This window comes from Urocitellus parryii, chromosome 13, assembly GCF_045843805.1.
Source record: "Urocitellus parryii isolate mUroPar1 chromosome 13, mUroPar1.hap1, whole genome shotgun sequence".
Taxonomy (NCBI): domain Eukaryota; kingdom Metazoa; phylum Chordata; class Mammalia; order Rodentia; family Sciuridae; genus Urocitellus; species Urocitellus parryii.
The window spans coordinates 12,672,544-12,685,852 of NC_135543.1; the positions used below are offsets into that span (position 1 = coordinate 12,672,544).

At 37.6% G+C, this 13,309-nt stretch overlaps 1 protein-coding gene across 1 annotated transcript; it reads right to left on the bottom strand.

Annotated features, from left to right (window-relative positions):
* Nucleotides 1–5,630: 5,630 nt before the first annotated feature.
* On the bottom strand, nt 5,631–12,297 carry LOC144250018 (serpin B13-like). Its single transcript, XM_077792390.1, has 3 exons — nt 12,169–12,297; nt 7,355–7,510; nt 5,631–6,035 (listed from the first exon to the last, which is right to left on the bottom strand). Exons 1-3 carry the CDS (start codon nt 12,295–12,297, stop codon nt 5,631–5,633), a joined length of 690 nt encoding a protein of 229 aa, XP_077648516.1.
* Nucleotides 12,298–13,309: the final 1,012 nt, after the last annotated feature.

Below are 13,309 nucleotides of genomic sequence, written 5' to 3' on the forward strand. Positions count from 1 at the left end.
TAAGAGGAAAATTCATTGCTTGGAGTTCATTCCTTAAAAAAAGAAAAAACCAACAAATAAATGATCTCATACTTCATCTCAAAATCCTAGAAAAAGAAGAGCAAAACAACAGCAAAAGAAGTAGAAGGCAAGAAATAATGAAAATCAGAGCTGAAATTAATGAAATCGAAACAAAAGAAACAATCGAAAAAATTGACAAAACTAAAAATGCTTCTTTGAAAAAATAAATAAAATCGACAGACTCTTAGCCATGCTAACAAAGAGAAGAAGAGAGAGAACTCAAATTACTAGCATACGGGATGAAAAAGGCAATATCACAACAGACTCTTCAGAAATACAGAAGATAATCAGAAATTATTTTGAATCCTTATACTCCAATAAAATAGAAGATAGTGAAGGCATCGATAAGTTTCTTAAGTCATATGATCTCCCCAGATTGAGTCAGGAGGATATAGACCACCTAAACAGACCAATATCAATTGAGGAAATAGAAGAAACCATCAAAAGACTACCAACTAAGAAAAGCCCACCACCGGATGAGTATACAGCAGAGTTTTACAAAACCTTTAAAGAGGAACTAATACCAATACTTTTCAAGCTATTTCAGGAAATAGAAAAAGAGGGAGAACTTCCAAATTCATTCTACGTGGCCAACATCACCCTGATTCCTAAACCAGACAAAGACACTTCAAAGAAAGGAAACTACAGACCAATATCTCTAATGAACCTAGATGCAAAAATCCTCAATAAAATTCTGGCGAATCAGATTCAAAAACATATCAAAAAAAATGTGAACCATGATCAAGTAGGATTCATCCCTGGGATGCAAGGCTGGTTCAATATACGGAAATCAATAAATGTTATTCACCACATCAATAGACTTAAAAATAAGAACCATATGATCATCTCGATAGATGCAGGAAAAGCATTTGATAAAGTACAGCATCCCTTTATGTTCAAAACTCTAGAAAAACTAGGGATAACAGGAACATACCTCAACATTGTAAAAGCAGTCTATGCTAAGCCTCAGGCTAGCATCATTCTGAATGGAGGAAAATTGAAGGCATTCCTTCTAAAATCTGGAACAAGACAGGGATGCCCTCTCTCACCACTTCTGCTCAACATAGTTCTCGAAACACTGGCCAGAGCAATTAGACAGACGAAAGAAATTAAAGGCATAAAAATAGGAAAAGAAGAACTTAAATTATCACTATTTGCAGATGACATGATTCTATACCTAGCAGACCCAAAAGGGTCTACAAAGAAACTATTAGAGCTAATAAATGAATTTAGCAAATTGGCAGGATATAAAATCAACATGCATAAATCAAAGGTATTCCTGTATATCAGCGACAAATCCTCTGAAATGGAAATGAGGAAAAACAGTCCATTCACAATATCCTCAAAAAAAAATAAAATACTTGGGAATCAAGCTAACAAAAGAGGTGAAAGACTTATACAATGAAAACTACAGAACCCTAAAGAGAGAGATAGAAGAAAATCTCAGAAGATGGAAAAATATATCCTGTTCATGGATAGGCAGAACTAACATCATCAAAATGGCGATATTACCAAAAGTTCTCTATAGGTTTAATGCAATCCAATCAAAATCCCAACAGCATTTCTTGTAGAAATAGAGAAAGCAATCATGAAATTCATATGAAAAATAAAAGACCAGAATAGCAAAAGCAATTCTAAGCAGGAAGTGTGAATCTGGAGGTATAGCGATACCAGAGTTCAAACTGTACTACAGAGCAATAGTAACAAAAACAGCATGGTACTGGTACCAAAACAGGCGGGTGGACCAATGGTACAGAATAGAGGACACAGAAACCAATCCACAAAACTACAACTATCTTATATTTGATAAAGGGGCTAAAAGCATGAAATGAAGGAAGGATAGCATCTTCAACAAATGGTGCTGGGAAAACTGGAAATCCATATGCAACAAAATGAAACTGAATCCCTTTCTCTCGCCATGCACAAAAGTTAACTCAAAATGGATCAAGGAGCTTGATATCAAATCAGAGACACGGCGTCTGATAGAAGAAAAACTTGTCTACGATCTAAATACTGTGGGGTCAGGCTCCAAATTCCTTAATAGGACACCCATAGCACAAGAGTTAATAACTAGAATCAACAAATGGGACTTACTCAAACTAAAAAGTTTTTTCTCAGCAAAAGAAACAATAAGAGAGGTAAATAGGGAGCCTACATCCTGGGAACAAATCTTTACTCCTCACACTTCAGATAGAGCCCTAATATCCAGAGTATACAAAGAACTCAAAAAATTAGACAATAAGATAACAAATAACCCAATCAATAAATGGGCCAAGGACCTGAACAGACACTTCTCAGAGGAGGACATACAATCAATCAACAAGTACATGAAAAAATGCTTACCATCTCTAGCAGTCAGAGAAATGCAAATCAAAACAACCCTAAGATACCATCTCACTCCAGTAAGATTGGCAGCCATTAGGAAGTCAAACAACAACAAGTGCTGGAGAGGATGTGGGGAAAGGGGTACACTTGTTCACTGTTGGTGTGACTGCAAATTGGTGCAGCCAATTTGGAAAGCAGTATGGAGATTTCTTGGAAAGCTGGGAATGGAACCACCATTTGACCCAGCTATTCCCCTTCTCAGTCTATTCCCTAAAGACCTAAAAAGAGCATGCTACAGGGACACTGCTACATCGATGTTCATAGCAGCACAATTCACAATAGCAAGACTATGGAACCAACCTAGATGCCCTTCAACAGATGAATGGATAAAAAAAAAGTGGCATTTATACACAATGGAGTATTACTCTGCATTAAAAAATGACGAAATCATAGAATTTGGAGGGAAATGGATGGCATTAGAGCAGATTATGCTAAGTGAAGCTAGCCAATCCCTAAAAAACAAATGCCAAATGTCTTCTTTGATATAAGAAGAGTAACTAAGAACAGAGTAGGGAAGAAGAGCATGAGAAGAAGATTAACATTAAACAGGGATGAGAGGTGGGAGGGAAAGCGAGAGAGAAGGGAAATGGCATGGAAATGGAAGGAGACCCTCAGAGTTATACAAAATTACATACAAGAGGAAATGAGGGGAAAGGGAAAAATAATACAAGGGGGAGGAATGAATTACAGTAGAGGGGGTAGAGAGAGAAAATGGGAGGGGAGGGAAGGGGATGGAGGATAGTAGAGGATGGGAAAGGCAGCAGAATACAACAGACGCTAGTGAAGCAATATGTAAAACAGTGGATGTGTAACCGATGTGATGCTGCAATCTGTGTACGGGGTAAAAATGGGAGTTCATAACCCACTTGATACAAAGTGTGAAATATGATATGTCAAGAACTATGTAATGTTTTGAACAACCAACAATAAAAATTAAAGAAAAAAAAGTATTATTATTATTATAAATAAAAATATGATTTATATTTTAAATAATATGAAAAATAACATTTAATTTAATTTAAAATTTTAATTTAATTTAATATTAAACCTAAAAGAAACACAGACTGTGAAGAAATGTTTATACATCATAGATTTGATAAAGGACTTATAGCCAAAGTATATAAAAATGTCTTTAATTCAATAATACAGGAAGAAGACAAATTACTTAATTTTAAAATAAACAAATGATTAGAATGTAAGAAGGCATACAACTGGCCAATAACTAACATAAAAATGATAAACTTGATTAATCATGAAAATGTCAATCAATACCACCTTCCCCCATTAGAAGGATTATAATCTTGAAAACACTGATGTTGGCAGGGATGGAGAGACACGAGAACTTCATACATTACTGGAGGGATGTAAAGAGATACAAACACTGGAAAACAGTTTACAGTTTCTTTAAAGCTACACAAATTATCATATGACCCTGCAGTGACACCCTTAGGAATAGACCCAAAAGGAACAAAAACTTACATTCACACAAAGACCTCTTCACAAATGTTCATAACTCAAAATGACAATGAGTGGGACCAAGCCAAGGTTCATGAGCTGGTGTCTAGATAAATAAATGCCTCTTTTCTACAAAACAGAACAATATTCAGCAATAAAAATGCATTAAGAATCGATGCATGCCACAATGAACTCCATTATTCTGTGTAGTTAAAATGCACTAATAATTTTTAAAAGCATCAATACCTGCTACAAAAGGATAAACTCAAACACATTATGCAAACGAAGGAAGACACACAAAATGTGCATTGTATAGTTCCATTTATATGAAATGTAGGAAAAAATTATAAGCATAGAAAACCAATCAGTGACTGCCTGCGGCTGGGAATGGAAACAGGAATGAGGAAAGTGCTTTAGGGGTAATGGAGATCTTCCAAACCCAGTTTGGGTGATGGATACATAGCTCTGGGAATTTACCAAAAATCAATTAGCTGTAATTTACAATGTACATGAATTTTATGGTATGTAGGTATGTAATTTATAGTTCAACAAGACTGTTGAAAAATAAGTCAGTAAGGTGATGTAACTAAAAACTGATAAAAGTAAAACAAGCTTACAATGAAGAGCACCAGGAAAAGATTCCAAATTTTTTTAAAAGAATCTTCAAAAAAAAAAAAAAAAAACCATTTGATTACCAGGGATGTAGCCCGATGGTAGAGTGTTTACCTATTATGTAAGAGGAGCTGGGTTTAGTCCTCAGAGCCACAAAAATAAAAATAAAAAACCATTGGGTAATACTTATGTCTCACTAAAAAATTAATAGAAATACATAAATGGGGACAGCTAGTCTTTTTTTTTTTTTTGAGAGAGAGAGAGAATTTTAATATTTATTTTTTAGTTCTCGGTGGACACAACATCTTTGTTTGTATGTGGTGCTGAGGATCGAACCTGAGCCGCACACATGCCAGGCGAGCTCGCTACCGCTTGAGCCACATCCCCAGCCCCGACAGCTGGTCTTCTAAAAGTTTTTTAGTATTTACTTCCAAAACCTAAAAAAAAAAAAAGAAAAAAAGAAAAAAAAAAAGAGTGTAGGAGTACTGATGGCTGCAACATCTATCTCCTCAATTTATTACATGCATTTCCAATATCAAAATGTTTATGGAACATAACAGTGGATTATGTTTGACTGGAAGGTGAAAACAAGGGAATCCTCTGGAATATTGTTTCATTTTGCTCTGGTCTTTGCATTTTAATTTACCTTTCCCTAATGTGTTTCTAAGTTCCCTCCCCTGTGTGCAGTTTACCACAATATCTGCTGAAAAGAAAAAGGAATGCACACATTGAATGATTGTCTTATTTTACTTGTATAATATGCCAAAATACTGGAACCAAAGAGACCCCTAAAATCCCAAGAAGAATCCACTTTCTTTATCCAAGATACCCCTTCTCCCCACTGATGCACAAAACTTTACAAGACCTTCATTTACTTCCAAAGGAAACCCACAGGGAGTGGGGTTTGGGTTTGATTCACATTCCGCAGGGCACAAACAAAAGGACTTTCACCTTCAAGGAAAGTCATAAATACATATTATTACATCGTCATTGAATCACCGATTTAATGTTCGGATTGGAAGGCCAGCAGCTCAAGACTGAAGCGCACAGACGGTTTCCAGGATCCTACTGCTCCCCAACACTGCTTCCTGATCTCCAAGGTCATGGCCACGACTTTCTTAGGGAGAAGAAAATCTGCCAAAGAAGAGGACACTGTCGGACCCGCGGTGCCTGATGAAGAACAGGAAGGGGTGATCGCAGTGGACTTGCTCACAGCCCCCGGCCGATGAGACCATGTAACCTATGCCGGTGGCCGCCGGGGCCTGCGTGCCTTCCTCGGTGACCTGCACGAAGGACCGGTGCAGGAACCTCTGCGCCTGCAGCCCCGAGCGCGCGCACATCCCGGAGAAGTCAGCATCGCTCTCGCTGAAGGCTGCGCCCAGCCCCAGGGCTCCCAGGACCGGCTCCAGCTCATAACTGCCCTCCACCTGCAGCCTGGGCAAGCGCAAGTTCACGTTCCTGACCTCCATAAGCTCCGGCCTGGTCCACTCTATCAATTGCTCAGGAGTGACTTGATCTATAATCTGTTTTTAAGAGGTGGAGGAAAGCAGATTGGCATGATTGTGGATAAACATTTAAAACGGCAAGGAACCAATTTGTATCAGAAATTGTTTTCGTAATAAAGAAAAGTGAAACTTCATTTTACCGTGCTGCTGTCACTATATAGCAGTCATTTCTATTTCTCTCTTTAAATTATCTGTGTGTGTGTTAAATCTCAATGCCATTGAATGAATTTTTAAAGATTAAAAATAAATCATGTCTTATTCTAGCAACTTGATACATATTTCATTTTTTTACCAATTCCTCCAGTCTTTATATGTGCACATATATTTACACAGTTGCAATCATAGTGAATGTCTATGTGATTTAAGTTTTTCACTCTATTGCATATCATGCCTAAATACCTTCAAGTTGCTAGATAATATTGCCATCAAGCTGATACATTTCATCTCTTCATTCACTTTACAAACATTAGTATGTACCAGGCATTATGATAGATGCTAATACTGCAAATATTAAAAACAGTAGGTACTATGAATTTCCAACTGGGTAGCCTAATGTATTCAATACTGATATTACTGATGTGACTCAGAAGGGAAATTTTTATCTTGTGAATTATTTCCTTAGGGTAATTCTCATACCTGACATATGAGAATGAATACTCTTAAAGAACTCATACATATTGCCACTTGGCTCTCTCAAAATATTTCCATCTTATAATGCTACTAGCAAAGTTTCACAGCAAAGACTAAATCTGGTATTTTAACCATGCATCAGCTACCGTTTATTGAATGCTTTCTATACCCTCCACCATTCAAGGCTCCATCTCCCTAACCATACAACACTACATATTAAGCACCATGAGCCTGATTTATGCCTGGGGAAACATTGAGGTTCAAGAAAGGTAAGAAGGGTCAGTGGTCAGAAAGCTACTAAAGGAATAGGGATTTGAATCAAAGCCTTCCTGATGTCCAGAACACAGGACATTAGCCACATTCACATTTTAACTGCAAAGTGGGTGAAAATATGCTATAAATGAGTGTATGTGATTTTATTTTCCAAGAAAAAGGATCCATGTAGTGGAATCTTTAGAACTCTTACTGAATCCTAAATGTTCATTTTAGCTCCCCACAAAAAATCTGAGTACTGGTTACTCCCATTGAGCCTGATACCATTTAGTGTTCCCTGCAGAGCTCCACTGTGGCTGCAGAGGGAGAAATGCTCTAGTGAACACAGCCAGGCACCAGCTGCTACTCAGACACCTGCTTCCAGACTGGTGGAGCACAAGTGTTGGGATCAAAAACTTAGGAAAGGAAAGCACAGTAGGGACCAAGGGGTTTACCTTCTCCAGACCCTCTATGTCGTTGGGTAGAAGCACAAACATGCTGAGGTCATTGTTTTTATATGGAATCCCCACGATTTTGGCATCCAAGCCCTCCAGGAAAACTAAACTAAAAGAATGGTGCTGTTCCATCATCCACACAGACTTACTTGTATTCTGCAACAAGTTAACAGAGCACAGGATGTCAAAAGTCATTAGACCAAAGACACAGGCAACAAGCTAGCTCACTGAAGTAATCAGATAATAATGATGCTAAAGATCAGTCACAGAAGGGCATTTAGCTTTTCTGGACATTTCCTACAGGATCCACCCATTTTCTGATTGAGAGCTGAAGTGTGTTCCATGGCAGGGCCAGCTAACCCCGAGCACATCTCTGGAACAAAGAGGAGAATGGTCTCATTGCCTGTTTAGTGATATCTGTCTGCTTTAAATCACAGTGGATGCAAAAAGAGGGCATTTTAATTTTGAAGTGGATGACCTGTTTGCACCTGGGAACAGAAAGGCCAGTAGAGTCTGCAGTCGCACAGAAAGACAGCAGAGGGCGCTCCAACTAAAAGAACAACAAACCTCTTACAGATTATGTCACAAGGTTGAGAAGTCCCCTGAAAATGTTTAAGGGTCTCTAGAATCTCTAATTGAAGGAAGTACTCCATATACTAAAGCAGACCATAGGAGAGGTGGCTAATCTTTCAAATGCCAAAAACCAACAAAAGATAGCAAGGAATACAAAAAACAAGAGAGCAAAACCCAATCAATGAAACAATCTCCAAAAACTGACCTAGAAGATATACAGATGGGTGGGACTGGGGTTGTAGCTCAGGGGTAGAATACTTGCCTGGCCCGCATGAGTCTCTGAGTTTGATCCTCAGCACCACATATGAATTTTTTTAAAAATAAAATAAATGTATTGTGTCCATCTACAACTGAAAAAATTTTTAAAGAATAAGATAGATGAATTACCTGGCAGAATTTTCAAAATAACTCAATAAATTAAAACAGAGCACAGAGAAGCCACTAAACAAAATCAGGAAGACAGTGCATGGACCAAATGATAATATTAACACAGAGACGGAAATGATGAAGGAAAACCAAACAAATGCTGGAACTGAAGAATACAAAAGCTGAATCAAAGAAAATCACTAGGGAAACTCAACAGCAGCCTTGACCAGGGAGAATACAGAGCCTGTGAGCTGAAAGACAGATCATTGAAAATCACCAGCACAGAGGAGAGGTGGGCAAAATGAAGAAAAGTGAAGAGAGCCTAAGGCATTTATGGAACTTTATTAGTGGAACAGCACACACATCACGGGAGCCAATGAAGGAAAAAAAGAGAAACATTCCCACAGTCTGTTGGTAGAAATAATGGCTACAAATCTGAAGAAACAATGGATATATGAGTTTGAAACTCAAAAAACTCTCACTCTGGGCTGGGGTTGTGGCTCAGTGGTGGAGTGCTTGTCTTGCACGTTTGAGGCTCTGGGTTCCATTCTTAGCTCTGCATATACATAAATGAATAAAATTAAGGTCCATCGACAACTAAAATAAAAATTTAAAAAAAAAAAAAACACTCCAACTAGGATGAAGCTTGAGAGAGCTCTACTGCAGCACAACATGACCAAACTGTCAAAAGCCACAAAGGGAGAATCTTGAAGGCAGCAAAAGAAAAGCAACTTGCAACATATAAGGAAGCTTTGATTCAATTACGAGAGGATGTTTCAGCAAAACCTTCACGACTATAAAGGAGTGGGATGATATATTTGATATTAAAAGAAATCAATCAGGAGTAGTATCTCCAGAAAAACTGTCCTTCAAAAACAAATGAGAGGGCTGGAGGTGTGGCTCAGCGGTAGCGCGCTCGCCTGGTATGCGTGCGGCCCGGGTTAGATCCTCAGCACCACATACCAACAATGATGTTGTGTCCGCCGAGAACTAAAAAATAAATATTAAAAATTCTCTCTCTCTCTCTCTCTCCCCTCTCTCACTCTCTCTAAAAAAAAAAAAAAATGAGAAATTAAGACATTTCCAGATACACAAAATCTGGGGGACTTCATCACCATCAGATTTGGCCTACAAGAAATGCAGAATGGAGTCTTTCAAGTTTAAGTGAAAGGATGATAAAGAGCAACAAACCATATGGAAACATAAAGTTTAATATATAAATGTAAGATCCTATAGCATCAAAATATATCTGCACAAACCACTTTTCAATGTGATGTGGAATTTTTTAAGCATAAAATTAATCATAAATCTGTTGATAAATATACAATATAAAAAGAGGTAGGGGCCGGGATTGTGGCTCAGTGGTAGAGTTCTTGCAACCACGTGTGAGGCACTGGGTTCTATTCTCAGCACTGCATATAAATAAATAAGTAAATAAAATAAAGATTATCAACAACTAATAAAAATATATTTAGAAAAAAAAAGAAGTAAAATGTGTCATTGATACACTAAAGGAGAAAGAGACAGAGATGTAAAGGAACAGTTTTACATGTGGTTGAAGTTAAGTGGTTGGTTATCAGCTTAAAATAATAGATTGTTGTGTTATGTAATTGCAATGATGACCATAAAGAAAATATAACCAATGTGATCCTGCCATCTGTACACATGGAAAAATTAAGAATTCATACCCCATTTGAATCAAATGTATGATATATGATAAGTCAAGATCATTGTAATGTTTTCAGCAACTAATAAAAAAGGAAATAATGCAAATATACATCAATGAATGAATGAATAAAGAAATGTAGTATATCAGTACAATAAGAAAAAAAAATCTATAAAATGCACAAAAAGAAAAATGAGAAGGGAATCAAAATATGTCTGATTAAAGAAATTCTCTAATTAAAAAAAAAAACTAGGCCAAGAGTTTTAATTCAAATTCTACCCAAGAAATTAGATGAATTTCTGAATTATATAATTTTTTTCAGAGAACGGAAAAGAGGAAATAATCTACATTTTAAGAATCTAGTGTTACTTTGATACTCTAAACTGAACAAGAACAATACAATAAAAATGTTGCCAAATGAGGTCATTTATAAACTCCTAACAAAATATTCGCAAATTCAATCCAACAATGTATAATTTTTAAAATACCATGACCAAGTTGGTTATTTCACAACTGAACAAATGTCTTACCATTAGAAATTCTGTTGATATGATTCACTTAATTAACAAGGCAAAAGTCACATGAACACCAGAAGAGACAGATAATGTAGATATGAGTTACAGATGACTGGGAACTGTATGGTCAGAGGGATTTTAAGTCCCAATCTCCATGGACGTGCATACCCTGCTGAGGAGAACAAGTATGGTACAATCCCCATGGCAAACAATTTGGTAATATTTAATAAAACTAAACACTGTACCGCTCAGGTTCACATTATATTCAATAGAAATATAGGGCAAGCCACAAATGTGAGACGCATATATGATCTTAAATTCTCTAGTAACCATGTTTTTGAAAGTAAAAAGAAACAGATGAATGGATAAATAATATACTGTACATATACACAGTGAAATACTATTACGCCATACAAAAGATGAAATTCTGTCACTCATGACAATATGAAAGAACCTGGAGACTATTATGTGAAATAAGACAAAAATAAGACAAAAATAGTAAGACAAATGCTGCATGATCTCTCTCATGTGGAATTCAAAAATATTGCTGTCACAGAAGTAGAGAGTAGAATGGCTTAGGTGTTTAAGGAGAGGAAAGGAAAGAGGGATGTTGGCCAAAGGATACATAAATATAGTTAGAGAGAAGGAATGTAAAAAAAAAAAAAAAAAAGTCCTGAATAAGCAAATGTTTGAAAACTGAAAGTAGATTAGTGACTGCCCAGAGTGGAGATTATGTGATGGGGTGGAGGACCCATGGAGAATGACTACTCTTGGTTTGGGCATTTCTTTCCTAGGTGACAAAAATGATTAATATATAATTACTAATTGTGTATCAATTGCATATTGTCAATTACATGTAATTAATTATATGAAATTAATTGCATATTAATATATGATAAATATCATTATATAAATCAATAATTCATTTCTCAAACTAAGCTCTTCAAATCCCACATGCATTTTGCACCTAGAGTTCATCTCAATTCAAACTAAATGTATTTCAAGTGTTCAGCAGCCACTTGAATGGCACCACTTCGGCTTAGCTCAGGACTAGGCAAACCCTCACTCTGGCCAACCAGGGAGCTGACAAGGGTCACTTCAGCATCGTTTATAGTAAGAAGGAAGGAAGGAAAGGAGGAAGGAAGGAAGTCAGTCCCCATCAGTAGAACAAATCAGTAAAGACCTGTGGAAATGAATCAACTGGGGCTATAAGTGTCCACCTAATCTAGTCGAATCTTGTAGACATAATGCTGAACCCAAAACAAGTTATTCAAAGTAATAATGAACAAAAAAGTCTACACACAATGAAATAGCTAGTATATGGGAATAATGAACACCTAATTCACCCTCCCCCTCAGGAGACCAGGGGTGTGCTCAGAGAAGGTACTTAGGAGGCCCCAGGGAATTTAGTAATAGTCTGTTTTTTATACTGGGAGGTGGAATTAGAGGGTGTTACTTGGATCATTCCCTATGCCTTTGTAAATACGTCTTCAGATTTTATCATCAGTGTTTAAAAGCAAGGTTCAGAATACTCCGACTTCATGTGGTGATCAAATGGCACAGTCAAGCCTGTCTCTGGGCAAATCACTTTGCTTATCTGTTTCTCCACCTATTCAAGAGATCAGAGCCATGGCCCCTACGATGTGTTCCTGTCCTAATATCCTTTCGATCAGCAATTCCACTGTTCCACATACCTCTGTGGCTCCCGAAATAATCCTGGAGAAGGGACAGAGCTGCCTCACAGGGTCGTACGGGTTGTGTCCACACCAACCTGGGATCCGACCCCCACCAGCCACCAAGCCCTTCACCATGGAGAGGGGCATCACTCAAGGCAACCTGTCTTTGCCTAAATGACATAAAGGGTCTCCAGGGACTGTGGTGCTGGGGGGGGGAATGTGCTCTGGAAACAACTTCAGGCCTCAGCTGAGTGCACAGCCTATCATCCACCTGACCCAACTGGTGTCCTTCTGGGGCGAGACAAAGCATTGCATTTTCCCAGCACAGACAATAGTAAGATGAGAGGACAAGAGTAAGACAGGCAAGTGTCTTAAGAGTTATTAAGTGACATTCTTCTCTAGGTGCTTTACAGAAATTATATATATATATGGAAATCACCATTATTAGCCTATGAAACCTAAAAAGTCGCCTTTCCCTCCAAGTCTGTTTCCCTGTCTGTAAAATGGGGATAAAACTGCCCAACTGCTACATGGAGTTGTGATGAAGAAATGTAGTAACGAATATTTTTTAAACGTACTGATTTCTAAAATGCAGTAAGTTTCACCTAATTGTTTAAACTTCTATAAGAAAAGTATGTTTTCCTCTATAAAAAAAAGTACATATGTTCTCTATCACACTTAAATCAAGGAAAGTAGGAATTCCTAGAGTAAACCACAGAGACTTCTTTGTGACACCACTTGTTTTGGGATATGAGGTTTCCCCCAAAAGCTCAAGGGTTAAGCCAGGCAGGAATATTCAGAGGCGAAATGAGAGTGTAACCTATATCAGTGGATTAATCCATTTGGTGGATTAATAATTAGAAGGGACTGCTGACCTGGGTGGTAACTGTAGGCAGGTAGGGTGTGACTAGAGGAAGCAGGTCACTGGGGGCGTGCCTTTGGGGTTTCTATTTTGTCCTGGTGCCTCCTTCTCTCTCTGCTTCCTGGTTGCCCTGAGCTGAGCCACTTCCCTGTGCTGAGCTCTTCTGCAGATTTGAGGAAACACTGTATGGATTTCCACAGCTGTTGCGTCGATTTACATTCCTACCAGCAATACATCAAGTTTCCAATTTCTTCACATACTCACTCTTATTATAATTTTCAATCTTTTTACAGTAAC